At 49.0% G+C, this 16,442-nt stretch overlaps 1 protein-coding gene across 4 annotated transcripts in view; it reads right to left on the reverse strand.

Annotated features, from left to right (window-relative positions):
- Positions 1-16,442, reverse strand: part of LOC106572945 (F-actin-uncapping protein LRRC16A) — a 190,037-nt gene that overhangs the window by 61,958 nt on the left and 111,637 nt on the right. For all 4 annotated transcript variants that reach the window (XM_082959202.1, XM_082959203.1, XM_082959205.1 and 1 more), the window contains 2 exons: positions 11,365-11,537; positions 5,133-5,201 (listed from right to left, as the gene is read on the reverse strand). In XM_082959202.1, coding sequence (XP_082815328.1) covers positions 5,133-5,201; positions 11,365-11,537 — 242 coding nt within the window. The remainder of the gene's footprint in view (positions 1-5,132; positions 5,202-11,364; positions 11,538-16,442) is intronic.

The raw sequence follows: 16,442 nt of genomic DNA on the forward strand, positions 1-16,442 counted from the left end.
GGCCATCGCTCATCCATATACTTATATGTACATATTCTCATTCACCCCTTCAGATTAGTGTGTATTAGGTAGTTGTTGTGGAATTGTTCGATTCCGTGTTAGATATTACTGCACGGTGTAAGGGCTGCGTACTGGCGGCAGAGAAGTCAGGCGCAGGAGAGCAAAAACTGGGTTTACAACGGAGCAGTTTAATAATAAAAACACCGGAATCAGAACAAACAATCACTGGGTACAAAACCCGTCGCTCACCAGATAAACGTGCTCATACACTTACAATAAACTATTCTGGACAAGGACATGGGGGGACAGAGGGTTAAATACACAACATGTAATGATGGAATTGGAAGCAGGTGTGTGGGAAGACAAGACAAAACAAATGGAAAATGAAAAGTGGATGGATGATGGCTAGAAGACCGGCGACGCCGACCGCAGAACGCCGTCCGAACAAGGAGAGGAACCAGCTTCAGTGGAAGTCGTGACACTGTCAGAACTAGAAGCACAAGCATTTCACTACACTCGCATTAACATCTGCTAACCATGTGTATGTGACGTCTCTCTCCTCCTCTCTCTCCCTCTCCCTCTCCACCATGTGTATGTGACGTCTCTCTCCTCCTCTCTCTCCCTCTCCCTCTCCACCATGTGTATGTGACGTCTCTCCCCCTCTCTCTCCCTCTCCCTCTCAACCATGTGTATGTGACGTCTCTCCTCCTCTCTCTCCCTCTCCCTCTCAACCATGTGTATGTGACGTCTCTCCTCCTCTCTCTCCCTCTCCCTCTCAACCATGTGTATGTGACGTCTCTCCCCCTCTCTCTCCCCCCCTCCTCTCCACCATGTGTATGTGACGGTCTCTCTCCTCCTCTCTCCCCCCTCCTCTCCACCATGTGTATGTGACGTCTCTCCTCCTCTCTCTCCCTCTCCCTCTCAACCATGTGTATGTGACGTCTCTCCCCCTCTCTCTCCCCCTCCTCTCCACCATGTGTATGTGACGGTCTCTCTCCTCCTCTCTCTCCCCCCTCCTCTCCACCATGTGTATGTGACGTCTCTCCCCCTCTCTCCCCCCTCCTCTCCACCATGTGTATGTGACGGTCTCTCTCCTCCTCTCTCTCCCCCCTCCTCTCCACCATGTGTATGTGACGTCTCTCCCCCTCTCTCTCCCCCCTCCTCTCCACCATGTGTATGTGACGTCTCTCCCCCTCTCTCTCCCCCCTCCTCTCCACCATGTGTATGTGACGCTCTCTCTCCTCCTCTCTCTCCCCCCTCCTCTCCACCATGTGTATGTGACGTCTCTCTCCTCCTCTCTCTCCCTCTCCCTCTCCACCATGTGTATGTGACGCTCTCTCTCCTCCTCTCTCTCCCCCCTCCTCTCCACCATGTGTATGTGACGGTCTCTCTCCTCCTCTCTCTCCCCCCTCCTCTCCACCATGTGTATGTGACGTCTCTCCCCCTCTCTCCCCCCTCCTCTCCACCATGTGTATGTGACGTCTCTCCCCCTCTCTCCCCCCTCCTCTCCACCATGTGTATGTGACGGTCTCTCTCCTCCTCTCTCTCCCCCTCCTCTCCACCATGTGTATGTGACGTCTCTCCCCCTCTCTCCCCCCCTCCTCTCCACCATGTGTATGTGACGTCTCTCCCCCTCTCTCCCCCCTCCTCTCCACCATGTGTATGTGACGTCTCTCCCCCTCTCTCTCCCCCCTCCTCTCCACCATGTGTATGTGACGTCTCTCCCCCTCTCTCTCCCCCCTCCTCTCCACCATGTGTATGTGACGGTCTCTCTCCTCCTCTCTCTCCCCCCTCCTCTCCACCATGTGTATGTGACGTCTCTCCCCCTCTCTCCCCCCCTCTCTCCCCCCTCCTCTCCACCATGTGTATGTGACGTCTCTCCCCCTCTCTCCCCCCCTCTCTCCCCCCTCCTCTCCACCATGTGTATGTGACGTCTCTCCCCCTCTCTCCCCCCTCTCTCCCCCCTCCTCTCCACCATGTGTATGTGACGGTCTCTCTCCCTCTCCCTCTCCACCATGTGTATGTGACGGTCTCTCCCCCTCTCCCTCTCTCTCCCCCCTCCTCTCCACCATGTGTATGTGACAGTCTCTCCCCCCTCCTCTCCACCATGTGTATGTGACGGTCTCTCTCCCTCTGTCTTCCCATCTCTCCCCTTCTCTCTCCCCCCTCCTCTCCACCATGTGTATGTGACGGTCTCTCTCCCTCTCCCTCTCCACCATGTGTATGTGACGGTCTCTCCCCCTCTCCCTCTCTCTCCCCCCTCCTCTCCACCATGTGTATGTGACAGTCTCTCCCCCCTCCTCTCCACCATGTGTATGTGACGGTCTCTCTCCCTCTGTCTTCCCATCTCTCCCCTTCTCTCTCCCCCCTCCTCTCTACCATATGTATGTGACGTTCTCTCTCCCTCTCCCCTCTCTCTTCCCATCTCTCCCCTTCTCTCTCCCCCCTCCTCTCCACCATGTGTACCACAGGGTCCACATCCATCCTCATCACAAAGGAAATTACAAATCACCAGCCTCCCAGATTCATCACAGGGCGCTAGGTAAGCGTCCAGCCAGCCACCGCTTATTGTTATGCAGCAATTACAGAATGTAGATTCTATTTAAATGAGGATGAAACAAAGAAATTGGCCAGACACTCATGACTGAGTGGATTCTAATATCATTCAGCTCTAAATTCATAGACAGCCAATCACATGGTACCCTGTCTGGTGCTTGTCTGCCATTCCTCCCCTCTCTCTCTCTCTCTCTCTCTCTCTCTCTCTCTCTCTGTCTCTATATTTCTCAGTCTCTCTCTCTCTCTCTCTCCCGATTCCCCAACCCTCTCTCTCCTCTCCCCCACCCCTCTTCTCTCTCTCCCCCACCCTCTCTCTTCTCTATTTTTCCTCTCCCCCACCCTCTCTCTTCTCTCTCTCCTCACCCCCTCTTCTCTCTCCTCTCCCCACCCCTCTTCTCTCTCCTCTCCCCCACCCTCTCTCTTCTCTCTCCCCCACCCTCTCTCTTCTCTCTCCCCCACCCTCTCTCTTCTCTCTCCCCCACCCTCTCTCTTCTCTCTCTCCTCTCCCCCCTCTTCTCTCTCCTCTCCCCCCTCTTCTCTCTCCTCTCCCCCACCCCCTTCTCTCTCCTCTCCCCCACCCCCTTCTCTCTTCTCTATTTTTCCTCTCCCCCACCCTCTCTCTTCTCTCTCTCCTCACCCCACCCCTCTTCTCTCTCCTCTCTCCCACCCCTCTTCTCTCTCCTCTCCTCTCCCCCACCCCTCTTCTCTCTCCTCTCCCCCACCCTCTCTCTTCCTCAGCCCTCTCCTCTACCTCTCTCTCTCTGCTAACCTCTCTCTCTCTCTCGCTCTCTCTCTCCACCCTGTCTGTGCTGCCAGGGATGAACAGCAGGCCCAGACCCAAGCGGAGCAGAGAGATACACAATAACCTCACTGTTTTCTTTCCTCACCACAGCAGCCTGCTGTATCATCATTTGGATTCTGGTCATAATAATTCACCACAGTAGGCTACCTGATCCATGGGGCGGCAGGTAGACTAGTGGTTAGAGCGTTGGGACAGTAACCGAAAGGTTGCTTGATCGAATCCCCGAGCTGACAAGGTAAAAATCTGTCGTTCTGCCCCTGAACAAGGCAGTTAACCCACTGTTCCCCGGTAGGCCGTCATTGTAAATAAGAATTTGTTCTCAACTGACTTACCTGTTTGTTCTCAACTGACTTAAGAAATATGTCCTCTGGTTGTGTTTCTGGTCATATTCACTACAGTACTAGCTAGATCTCCATTGGTCCTCTGGTTGTGTTTCTGGTCATATTCACTACAGTACTAGCTAGATCTCCATTGGTCCTCTGGTTGTGTTTCTGGTCATATTCACTACAGTACTAGCTAGATCTCCATTGGTCCTCTGGTTGTGTTTCTGGTCATATTCACTACAGTACTAGCTAGATCTCCATTGGTCCTCTGGTTGTGTTTCTGGTCATATTCACTACAGTACTAGCTAGATCTCCATTGGTCCTCTGGTTGTGTTTCTGGTCATATTCACTACAGTACTAGCTAGATCTCCATTGGTCCTCTGGTTGTGTTTCTGGTCATATTCACTACAGTACTAGCTAGATCTCCATTGGTCCTCTGGTTGTGTTTCTGGTCATATTCACTACAGTACTAGCTAGATCTCCATTGGTCCTCTGGTTGTGTTTCTGGTCATATTCACTACAGTACTAGCTAGATCTCCATTGGTCCTCTGGTTGTGTTTCTGGTCATATTCACTACAGTACTAGCTAGATCTCCATTGGTCCTCTGGTTGTGTTTCTGGTCATATTCACTACAGTACTAGCTAGATCTCCATTGGTCCTCTGGTTGTGTTTCTGGTCATATTCACTACAGTACTAGCTAGATCTCCATTGGTCCTCTGGTTGTGTTTCTGCCTCCACCACAGTATCTCCCCACCCAGGAGATCCATCTCTTTCCAGAGGCTCTCCTCTTCCCTCCTCTCCTCTCCTCTTCCCTCCTCTCCCATGCCATGCCCTCCTCTCCCTAGATCCCCTTCTTCCCTTCTCCCCTCCTCTCCATCCCCTTCTCCCCTCTCCATCCCCTTCTCCCCTTTCCCCTCCTCTCCATCCCCTTCTCCCCTTTCCCCTCTCCATCCCCTTCTCCCCTCTCCATCCCCTTCTCCCCTTTCCCCTCCTCTCCATCCCCTTCTCCCCTCTCCATCCCCTTCTCCCCTTTCCCCTCCTCTCCATCCCCTTCTCCCCTTTCCTCTCCTCTCCATCCCCTTCTCCCCTTTCCTCTCCTCTCCATCCCCTTCTCCCCTTTCCCCTCCTCTCCATCCCCTCCTCTCCATCCCCTTCTCCCCTTTCCTCTCCTCTCCATCCCCTCCCCTCCATCCCCTTTCCCCTCCTCTCCATCCCCCTTCCCCTCCCCTCCATCCCCTTCCCCCTCTTGAGACATCCTCATACGTCTGCTACATCCTTCCTCCCTGTTACAGTTCACACACACACACACACACACACACACACACACACACACACACACACACACACACACACACACACACACACACACACACACACACACACACACACACACACACACACACACACACACACACACACACACACACACAGAGAATCCCATTGCTACTCACTTCTCCAGAGCAGCTGCTACATCCTGGAGACCTTGAGGACTGATGTTGTTCTTATCCCAGATCACCGTCCTGGTGAAACAGATCAGAAGCATCTATCAATCACATATCAAACCCTCCCACTGTCTGGTATCTACAGTAACACACTTTAACAGAGAGACAAACTGAGAGAATCATCTATCAATCACATATCAAACCCTCCCACTGTCTGGTATCTACAGTAACACACTTTAACAGAGAGACAGACTGAGAGAATCATCTATCAATCACATATCAAACGCTCCCACTGTCTGGTATCTACAGTAACACACTTTAACAGAGAGACAGACTGAGAGAATCATCTATCAATCACATATCAAACCCTCCCACTGTCTGGTATCTACAGTAACACACTTTAACAGAGAGACAAACTGAGAGAATCATCTATCAATCACATATCAAACGCTCCCACTGTCTGGTATCTACAGTAACACACTTTAACAGAGAGACAAACTGAGAGAATCATCTATCAATCACATATCAAACCCTCCCACTGTCTGGTATCTACAGTAACACACTTTAACAGAGAGACAGACTGAGAGAATCATCTATCAATCACATATCAAACGCTCCCACTGTCTGGTATCTACAGTAACACACTTTAACAGAGAGACAGACTGAGAGAATCATCTATCAATCACATATCAAACGCTCCCACTGTCTGGTATCTACAGTAACACACTTTAACAGAGAGACAGAGAGAATCATCTATCAATCACATATCAAACCCTCCCACTGTCTGGTATATACAGTAACACACTTTAACAGAGAGACAGACTGAGAGAATCATCTATCAATCACATATCAAACGCTCCCACTGTCTGGTATCTACAGTAACACACTTTAACAGAGAGACAGACTGAGAGAATCATCTATCAATCACATATCAAACCCTCCCAGTGTCTGGTATCTACAGTAACACACTTTAACAGAGAGACAGACTGAGAGAATCATCTATCAATCACATATCAAACGCTCCCACTGTCTGGTATCTACAGTAACACACTTTAACAGAGAGACAGACTGAGAGAATCATCTATCAATCACATATCAAACGCTCCCACTGTCTGGTATCTACAGTAACACACTTTAACAGAGAGACAGACTGAGAGAATCATCTATCAATCACATATCAAACGCTCCCACTGTCTGGTATCTACAGTAACACACTTTAACAGAGAGACAGACTGAGAGAATCATCTATCAATCACATATCAAACGCTCCCACTGTCTGGTATCTACAGTAACACACTTTAACAGAGAGACAGACTGAGAGAATCATCTATCAATCACATATCAAACGCTCCCACTGTCTGGTATCTACAGTAACACACTTTAACAGAGAGACAGACTGAGAGAATCATCTATCAATCACATATCAAACGCTCCCACTGTCTGGTATCTACAGTAACACACTTTAACAGAGAGACAGACTGAGAGAATCATCTATCAATCACATATCAAAACGCTCCCACTGTCTGGTATCTACAGTAACACACTTTAACAGAGAGACAGACTGAGAGAATCATCTATCAATCACATATCAAACGCTCCCACTGTCTGGTATCTACAGTAACACACTTTAACAGAGAGACAGACTGAGAGAATCATCTATCAATCACATATCTAAACGCCTCCCAACTGTCTGGTATCTACAGTAACACACTTTAACAGAGAGACAGACTGAGAGAATCATCTATCAATCACATATCAAACCCTCCCACTGTCTGGTATCTACAGTAACACACTTTAACAGAGAGACAGACTGAGAGAATCATCTATCAATCACATATCAAACGCCTCCCACTGTCTGGTATCTACAGTAACACACTTTAACAGAGAGACAGACTGAGAGAATCATCTATCAATCACATATCAAACGCTCCCACTGTCTGGTATCTACAGTAACACACTTTAACAGAGAGACAGACTGAGAGAATCATCTATCAATCACATATCAAACGCTCCCACTGTCTGGTATCTACAGTAACACACTTTAACAGAGAGACAGAGAGAATCATCTATCAATCACATATCAAACGCTCCCACTGTCTGGTATCTACAGTAACACACTTTAACAGAGAGACAGACTGAGAGAATCATCTATCAATCACATATCAAACCCTCCCACTGTCTGGTATCTACAGTAACACACTTTAACAGAGAGACAGACTGAGAGAATCATCTATCAATCACATATCAAACGCTCCCACTGTCTGGTATCTACAGTAACACACTTTAACAGAGAGACAGACTGAGAGAATCATCTATCAATCACATATCAAACCCTCCCAGTGTCTGGTATCTACAGTAACACACTTTAACAGAGAGACAAACTGAGAGAATCATCTATCAATCACATATCAAACCCTCCCACTGTCTGGTATATACAGTAACACACTTTAACAGAGAGACAGACTGAGAGAATCATCTATCAATCACATATCAAACCCTCCCACTGTCTGGTATCTACAGTAACACACTTTAACAGAGAGACAGACTGAGAGAATCATCTATCAATCACATATCAAACGCTCCCACTGTCTGGTATCTACAGTAACACACTTTAACAGAGAGACAGACTGAGAGAATCATCAGAGCACATCTCAAAACAATTACTCATAATACTCAAATATTTCATCATTCAAACCATCGTCAGAGTGTCTGAGAGAGTCCTCTCCTAACCAAACCATCATCAAAGTGTCTGAGACAGTCCTCTCATCTCCAAACCATCATCAGAGTGTCTGACAGTCCTCTCCTCTTCAAACCATTATCAGAGTGTCTGAGACAGTCCTCTCCTCTCCAAACCATCATCAGAGTGTCTGCTACAGTCCTCTCCTCTCCAAACCATCATCAGAGTATCTGAGAGAGTCCTCTCCTCTCCAAACCATCATCAGAGTATCTGAGACAGTCCTCTCCTCACCAAACCATCATCAAAGTGTCTGAGACAGTCCTCTCATCTCCAAACCATCATCAGAGTGTCTGACAGTCCTCTCCTCTTCAAACCATTATCAGAGTGTCTGAGACAGTCCTCTCCTCACCAAACCATCATCAGGGTGTCTGAGACAGTCCTCTCCTCTCCAAACCATCATCAGAGTGTCTGACAGTCCTCTCCTCTCCAAACCAGCATCAGAGGGTCTGAGACAGTCCTCTCCTCTCCAAACCATCATCAGGGTGTCTGAGACAGTCCTCTCCTCACCAAACCAGCATCAGAGGGTCTGAGACAGTCCTCTCCTCTCCAAACCATCATCAGGGTGTCTGAGACAGTCCTCTCCTCACCAAACCATCATCAGGGTGTCTGAGACAGTCCTCTCCTCTCCAAACCATCATCAGAGTGTCTGAGGGAGTCCTCTCCTCTTCAAACCATTATCAGAGTGTCTGAGACAGTCCTCTCCTCTCCAAACCATCATCAGAGTGTCTGCTACAGTCCTCTCCTCTCCAAACCATCATCAGAGTATCTGAGAGAGTCCTCTCCTCTCCAAACCATCATCAGAGTATCTGAGACAGTCCTCTCCTCACCAAACCATCATCAAAGTGTCTGAGACAGTCCTCTCATCTCCAAACCATCATCAGAGTGTCTGACAGTCCTCTCCTCTTCAAACCATTATCAGAGTGTCTGAGACAGTCCTCTCCTCACCAAACCATCATCAGGGTGTCTGAGACAGTCCTCTCCTCTCCAAACCATCATCAGAGTGTCTGACAGTCCTCTCCTCTCCAAACCAGCATCAGAGGGTCTGAGACAGTCCTCTCCTCTCCAAACCATCATCAGGGTGTCTGAGACAGTCCTCTCCTCACCAAACCAGCATCAGAGGGTCTGAGACAGTCCTCTCCTCTCCAAACCATCATCAGGGTGTCTGAGACAGTCCTCTCCTCACCAAACCATCATCAGGGTGTCTGAGACAGTCCTCTCCTCTCCAAACCATCATCAGAGTGTCTGAGGGAGTCCTCTCCTCACCAAACCATCATCAGAGTGTCTGAGACAGTCCTCTCCTCTCCAAACCATCATCAGAGTGTCTGAGGCAGTCCTCTCCTCTCCAAACCAGCATCAGAGGGTCTGAGACAGTCCTCTCCTCTCCAAACCATCATCAGAGTGTCTGAGACAGTCCTCTCCTCACCAAACCATCATCAGGGTGTCTGAGGCAGTCCTCTCCTCACCAAACTATCATCAGAGTGTCTGCTACAGTCCTCTCCTCTCCAAACCATCATCAGAGTATCTGAGAGAGTCCTCTCCTCTCCAAACCATCATCAGAGTATCTGAGACAGTCCTCTCCTCACCAAACCATCATCAGAGTATCTGAGACAGTCCTCTCCTCTCCAAACCATCATCAGGGTATCTGAGACAGTCCTCTCCTCTCCAAACCATCATCAGGGTATCTGAGACAGTCCTCTCTTCTCCAAACCATCATCAGTGTCTGAGACAGTCCTCTCCTCTCCAAACCATCATCAGAGTGTCTGAGACAGTCCTCTCCTCTCCAAACTATCCTCAGAGTGTCTGCGACAGTCCTCTCCTCTCCAAACCATCATCAGAGTATCTGAGAGAGTCCTCTCCTCACCAAACATCATCAGAGTGTCTGAGACAGTCCTCTCCTCTCCAAACCATCATCAGGGTATCTGAGACAGTCCTCTCCTCTCCAAACCATCATCAGAGTGTCTGAGACAGCCCTCTCCTCTCCAAACCATCATCAGGGTGTCTGAGACAGTCCTCTCCTCTCCAAACCATCATCAGTGTCTGAGACAGTCCTCTCCTCTCCAAACCATTATCAGAGTGTCTGAGACAGTCCTCTCCTCTCCAAACCATCATCACAGTGTCTGAGACAGTCCTCTCCTCACCAAACCACCATCAGACTGTGTGAGGGAGTCCTCTCCTCACCAAACCATCAGAGTGTCTGAGGCAGTCCTCTCCTCACCAAACCATCATCAGAGTGTCTGACAGTCCTCTCCTCTCCAAACCATTATCAGAGTGTCTGAGACAGTCCTCTCCTCACCAAACCATCATCAGAGTGTCTGAGACAGTCCTCTCCTCTCCAAACCCTCATCAGGGTATCTGAGACAGTCCTCTCCTCTCCTCTCCTCTCCAAACCATCATCAGAGTGTCTGAGACAGTCCTCTCCTCTCCAAACCATCATCAGAGTGTCTGAGACAGTCCTCTCCTCACCAAACCATCATCAGAGTGTCTCAGGCAGTCCTCTCCTCACCAAACCATCATCAGAGTGTCTGAGACAGTCCTCTCCTCTCCAAACCATCATCAGAGTGTCTGAGGCAGTCCTCTCCTCACCAAACCATCATCAGGGTGTCTGAGGCAGTCCTCCCCTCTCCAAACCATCATAAGAGTGTCTGAGACAGTCCTCTCCTCACCAAACCACCATCAGACTGTGTGAGGGAGTCCTCTCCTCACCAAACCATCATCAGAGTGTCTAGAGGCAGTCCTCTCCTCACCAAATCATCATCAGAGTATCTGAGAGAGTCCTCTCCTCACTAAACCATCATCAGAGTGTCTGAGACAGTCCTCTCCTCACCAAACCATCATCAGGGTGTCTGAGACAGTCCTCTCCTCTCCAAACCATCATCAGAGTGTCTGAGTGAGTCCTCTCCTCACCAAACCATCATCAGAGTGTCTGAGACAGTCCTCTCCTCTCCAAACCATCATCAGAGTGTCTGAGACAGTCCTCTCCTCTCCAAACCATCATCAGCGTATCTGAGACAGTCCTCTCCTCTCCAAACCATCATCAGAGTGTCTGAGACAGTCCTCTCCTCTCCAAACCATCATCAGGGTGTCTGAGACAGTCCTCTCCTCTCCAAACCATCATCAGAGTGTCTGAGACAGTCCTCTCCTCACCAAACCATCATCAGGCTGTCTGAGGCAGTCCTCTCCTCACCAAACCATCATCAGGGTGTCTGAGACAGTCCTCTCCTCACCAAACCATCATCAGAGTGTCTGAGACAGTCCTCTCCTCACCAAACCACCATCAGACTGTGTGAGGGAGTCCTCTCCTCACCAAACCATCATCAGAGTGTCTGAGACAGTCCTCTCCTCTCCAAACCATCATCAGAGTGTCTGAGACAGTCCTCTCCTCACCAAACCATCATCAGGGTGTCTGAGACAGTCCTCTCCTCTCCAAACCATCATCAGAGTGTCTGAGACAGTCCTCTCCTCTCCAAACCATCATCAGAGTGTCTGAGACAGTCCTCTCCTCACCTTAGTTTGCTGTTGATCTGCAGGGCCTTGGCCAGCATCTTAGCCCCCATGTCTCCCATGGCGTTCCCACTGATATCCACCCTGGTCAGACTGGTGTTGCTGCCCAGAGCATTCAGCACAATGGTCAGGTCTGTCTTCAGCTTAGAGTCAGCCAGGGACAGAGACGTCAGGGGCTGCAGGGGGACAAGGGATACTCAATATCAATAAATCAATTACATTTATTTATATAGCCCTTTTTAACCCTAACACTTATACAGTAACCCAGCCTAAACCGTAACAGTTTTACAGTAACCTCAGCCTAAACCCTAACCCTTTTACAGTAACACAGCCCAAACCCTAACCCTTTTACAGTAACCCAGCCTAAACCATAACAGTTTTACAGTAACCTCAGCCTAAACCCTAACCCTTTTACAGTAACACAGCCCAAACCCTAACCCTTTTACAGTAACCCAGCCTAAACCATAACAGTTTTACAGTAACCTCAGCCTAAACCCTAACCCTTTTACAGTAACCCAGCCTAAACCCTAACACTTATACAGTAACCTCAGCCTAAACCCTAACACTTATACAGTAACCTCAGCCTAAACCATAACACTTATACAGTAACCTCAGCCTAAACCATAACACTTATACAGTAACCTCAGCCTAAACCATAACAGTTTTACAGTAAGCTCAGCCTAAACCCTAACCCTTTCACAGTAACCCAGCCTAAACCCTAACACTTATACAGTAACCTCAGCCTAAACCCTAACACTTATACAGTAACCTCAGCCTAAACCATAACACTTATACAGTAACCTCAGCCTAAACCATAACACTTATACAGTAACCTCAGCCTAAACCCTAACACTTATACAGTAACCTCAGCCTAAACCCTAACACTTATACAGTAACCTCAGCCTAAACCCTAACACTTATACAGTAACCTCAGCCTAAACCATAACACTTATACAGTAACCTCAGCCTAAACCCTAAAGAGCAAGCAGAAACAAAAGCACAGTGGCCAGGACAAACTAGAGCGGAACCAGGCTCAGAGGGGAGGCCCAAGAAGACTCAGTCTCCACAATGCTAATCTATGCTCCCATGTGAAAAAAAAACCCAGTGAAAGTTATTTTTCTTGTTAGACTCTTTCTCTTTGATAGATGTCTTGACTTTGAGCTCAGAAAAAAAGTTCAACGTAAGAAACATTCTTCACTTCAAAAAGCAACTACATTATTGGCCCGAATTTCATACCTTTTTACAGCTTGGCAGCTCCAGTTTTCATCTCTATAACTTTGATCTCATTAAACTAAGTCCCCAGACACAGCACCTCTCAGCACGGATAACAATTAACATTGGATTCTTTTCTGCCTGACATTTCACATTTTCGGGGATTTTCCTGGACATAATAAATGAAATGGGTGCCTCAGATATCCAAATGCAAAGCCTACAACTGGGATGAAATGCAGACAGGTTTAGAGGAACAGCGTCGAGGTCAAAGCTAACGTCAAGCCTTTAAACACCCCATCACATCCCATCTCTGCTCAGCAGGGAGCTGCATGTAGATTGACTAGATTTGAAAGCATTTTGTTTTGACTGACTACTAAAAGACCTTGACCAGAGAGATTCTAACCTCAGTTCAAACAGCTAACTGAGGAAGAGCTTAGTATCCAGCTGGTTTGGTAGAGGGGGAGAGGGAGACGAGGGGAGACGGGGAGGTGGAGACGAGGGGAGACGGGGGAGGGGGAGACGAGGGGAGACGGGGGAGAGGGAGACGAGGGGAGACGGGGGAGAGGGAGACGAGGGGAGACGGGGGAGAGGGAGACGAGGGGAGACGGGGGGAGACGGGGGAGACAAGGGGAGACGGGGAGGTGGAGACGAGGGGAGACGGAGACGAGGGGAGACGGGGGAGAGGGAGACGAGGGGAGACGGGGAGGGGGAGACGGGGGAGGGAAACGAGGGGAACGGGGGAGAGGGAGACGAGGGGAGACGGGGAGGGGGAGACAAGGGAGGGAGACGAGGGGAGACGGGGAGAGGGAGACGAGGGGAGACAGGGGAGAGGGAGACGAGGGGAGACGGGGGAGAGGGAGAGGGAGACGAGGGAGAGGGAGACGAGGGGAGACGGGGGAGACAAGGGGAGACGGGGAGGTGGAGACGAGGGGAGACGGGGGAGGGGGAGACGAGGGGAGACGGGGGAGAGGGGAGACGAGGGGAGACGGGGGGAGACAAGGGGAGACGGGGGAGGGGGAGACAAGGGGAGACGGGGGAGACGAGGGGAGACGGGGAGGTGGAGACGAGGGGAGACGGGGGAGGGGGAGACGAGGGGAGACGGGGGAGAGGGGAGACGGGGGAGAGGGAGACGAGGGGAGACGGGGGAGACAAGGGGAGACGGGGAGGTGGAGACGGAGACGAGGGGAGACGGAGACGAGGGGAGACGGGGGAGAGGGAGACGAGGGGAGACGGGGAGGGGGAGACGGGGGAGGGAAACGAGGGGAGACGGGGGAGAGGGAGACGAGGGGAGACGGGGAGGGGGAGACAAGGGAGGGAGACGAGGGGAGACGGGGAGAGGGAGACGAGGGGAGACAGGGGAGAGGGAGACGAGGGGAGACGGGGGAGAGGGAGAGGGAGACGAGGGAGAGGGAGACGAGGGGAGACGGGGAGGGGGAGGAGAGGGAGACGAGGGGAGACGGGGGAGAGGGAGACGAGGGGAGACGGGTAGAGGGAGACGAGGGGAGACGGGGGAGGGGGAGACGAGGGAGGGAGACGAGGGGGGACGGGGGAGGGGGAGAGGAGGGGAGACGGGGAGGGGGAGAGGAGGGGAGACGGGGGAGGGGGAGACAAGCGGGGAGAAGACATCAAAAGCTGTGTTATGCTGACTCTGTTCTGTCTGGTTCAGAGTTAAAGTACTGACTCTGTTCTGTCTGGTTCAGAGATAAACTACTGACTCTGTTCTGTCTGGTTCAGAGATAAACTACTGACTCTGTTCTGTCTGGTTCAGAGATAAACTACTGACTCTGTTCTGTCTGGTTCAGAGATAAACTACTGACTCTGTTCTGTCTGGTTCAGAGTTAAACTACTGACTCTGTTCTGTCTGGTTCAGAGATAAACTACTGACTCTGTTCTGTCTGGTTCAGAGATAAACTACTGACTCTGTTCTGTCTGGTTCAGAGATAAACTACTGACTCTGTTCTGTCTGGTTCAGAGATAAACTACTGACTCTGTTCTGTCTGGTTCAGAGATAAACTACTGACTCTGTTCTGTCTGGTTCAGAGATAAACTACTGACTCTGTTCTGTCTGGTTCAGAGATAAACTACTGACTCTGTTCTGTCTGGTTCAGAGATAAACTACTGACTCTGTTCTGTCTGGTTCAGAGATAAACTACTGACTCTGTTCTGTCTGGTTCAGAGATAAACTACTGACTCTGTTCTGTCTGGTTCAGAGATAAACTACTGACTCTGTTCTGTCTGGTTCAGAGTTAAACTACTGACTCTGTTCTGTCTGGTTCAGAGATAAACTACTGACTCTGTTCTGTCTGGTTCAGAGATAAACTACTGACTCTGTTCTGTCTGGTTCAGAGATAAACTACTGACTCTGTTCTGTCTGGTTCAGAGATAAACTACTGACTCTGTTCTGTCTGGTTCAGAGTTAAACTACTGACTCTGTTCTGTCTGGTTCAGAGATAAACTACTGACTCTGTTCTGTCTGGTTCAGAGATAAACTACTGACTCTGTTCTGTCTGGTTCAGAGTTAAACTACTGACTCTGTTCTGTCTGGTTCAGAGATAAACTACTGACTCTGTTCTGTCTGGTTCAGAGATAAACTACTGACTCTGTTCTGTCTGGTTCAGAGATAAACTACTGACTCTGTTCTGTCTGGTTCAGAGATAAACTACTGACTCTGTTCTGTCTGGTTCAGAGATAAACTACTGACTCTGTTCTGTCTGGTTCAGAGATAAACTACTGACTCTGTTCTGTCTGGTTCAGAGATAAACTACTGACTCTGTTCTGTCTGGTTCAGAGTTAAACTACTGACTCTGTTCTGTCTGGTTCAGAGATAAACTACTGACTCTGTTCTGTCTGGTTCAGAGTTAAACTACTGACTCTGTTCTGTCTGGTTCAGAGATAAACTACTGACTCTGTTCTGTCTGGTTCAGAGTTAAACTACTGACTCTGTTCTGTCTGGTTCAGAGTTAAACTACTGACTCTGTTCTGTCTGGTTCAGAGATAAACTACTGACTCTGTTCTGTCTGGTTCAGAGTTAAACTACTGACTCTGTTCTGTCTGGTTCAGAGATAAACTACTGACTCTGTTCTGTCTGGTTCAGAGTTAAACTACTGACTCTGTTCTGTCTGGTTCAGAGTTAAACTACTGACTCTGTTCTGTCTGGTTCAGAGTTAAACTACTGACTCTGTTCTGTCTGGTTCAGAGTTAAACTACTGACTCTGTTCTGTCTGGTTCAGAGATAAACTACTGACTCTGTTCTGTCTGGTTCAGAGTTAAACTACTGACTCTGTTCTGTCTGGTTCAGAGATAAACTACTGACTCTGTTCTGTCTGGTTCAGAGATAAACTACTGACTCTGTTCTGTCTGGTTCAGAGTTAAACTACTGACTCTGTTCTGTCTGGTTCAGAGTTAAACTACTGACTCTGGTTCAGAGTTAAACTACTGATTCTTTCATTACGTCTTTGGTCTGGTTCAAATCCAGGCATCCAGACTACTGCTGCACTATAATGTACACTCTCTGACGTACAGTGTGCATTTGGACAGTGACGCTAAAACGTTACATTTGGCTTTATATTCCAGAATTTGGGGATTTGAGATCAAATGTTTTATATGAGGTTGACAGTACAGAATGTCACATTTTATCTTTGGGTATTTTCATACGTATCTGTTTTACCATTTAGAAATCAATGCAATTTAATAAGTATTTGGACAAATTTCACTATATTTGTCACATCCTGACCATAGAAAGCTTTTATTTTCTATGGTAGAGTAGGTCAGGGCGTGACAAGGGGTTTTGTCTAGTTTTTTTATGTCTATGCTGGTTCTAGTTTCTTTTTTCTATGTTGGGGGGGGGTTTGTCTAGTTTTGTATTTCTA

This window comes from Salmo salar, chromosome 02 (assembly GCF_965601325.2).
Source record: "Salmo salar chromosome 02, fSalSal1, whole genome shotgun sequence".
Taxonomy (NCBI): Eukaryota; Metazoa; Chordata; class Actinopteri; order Salmoniformes; family Salmonidae; genus Salmo; species Salmo salar.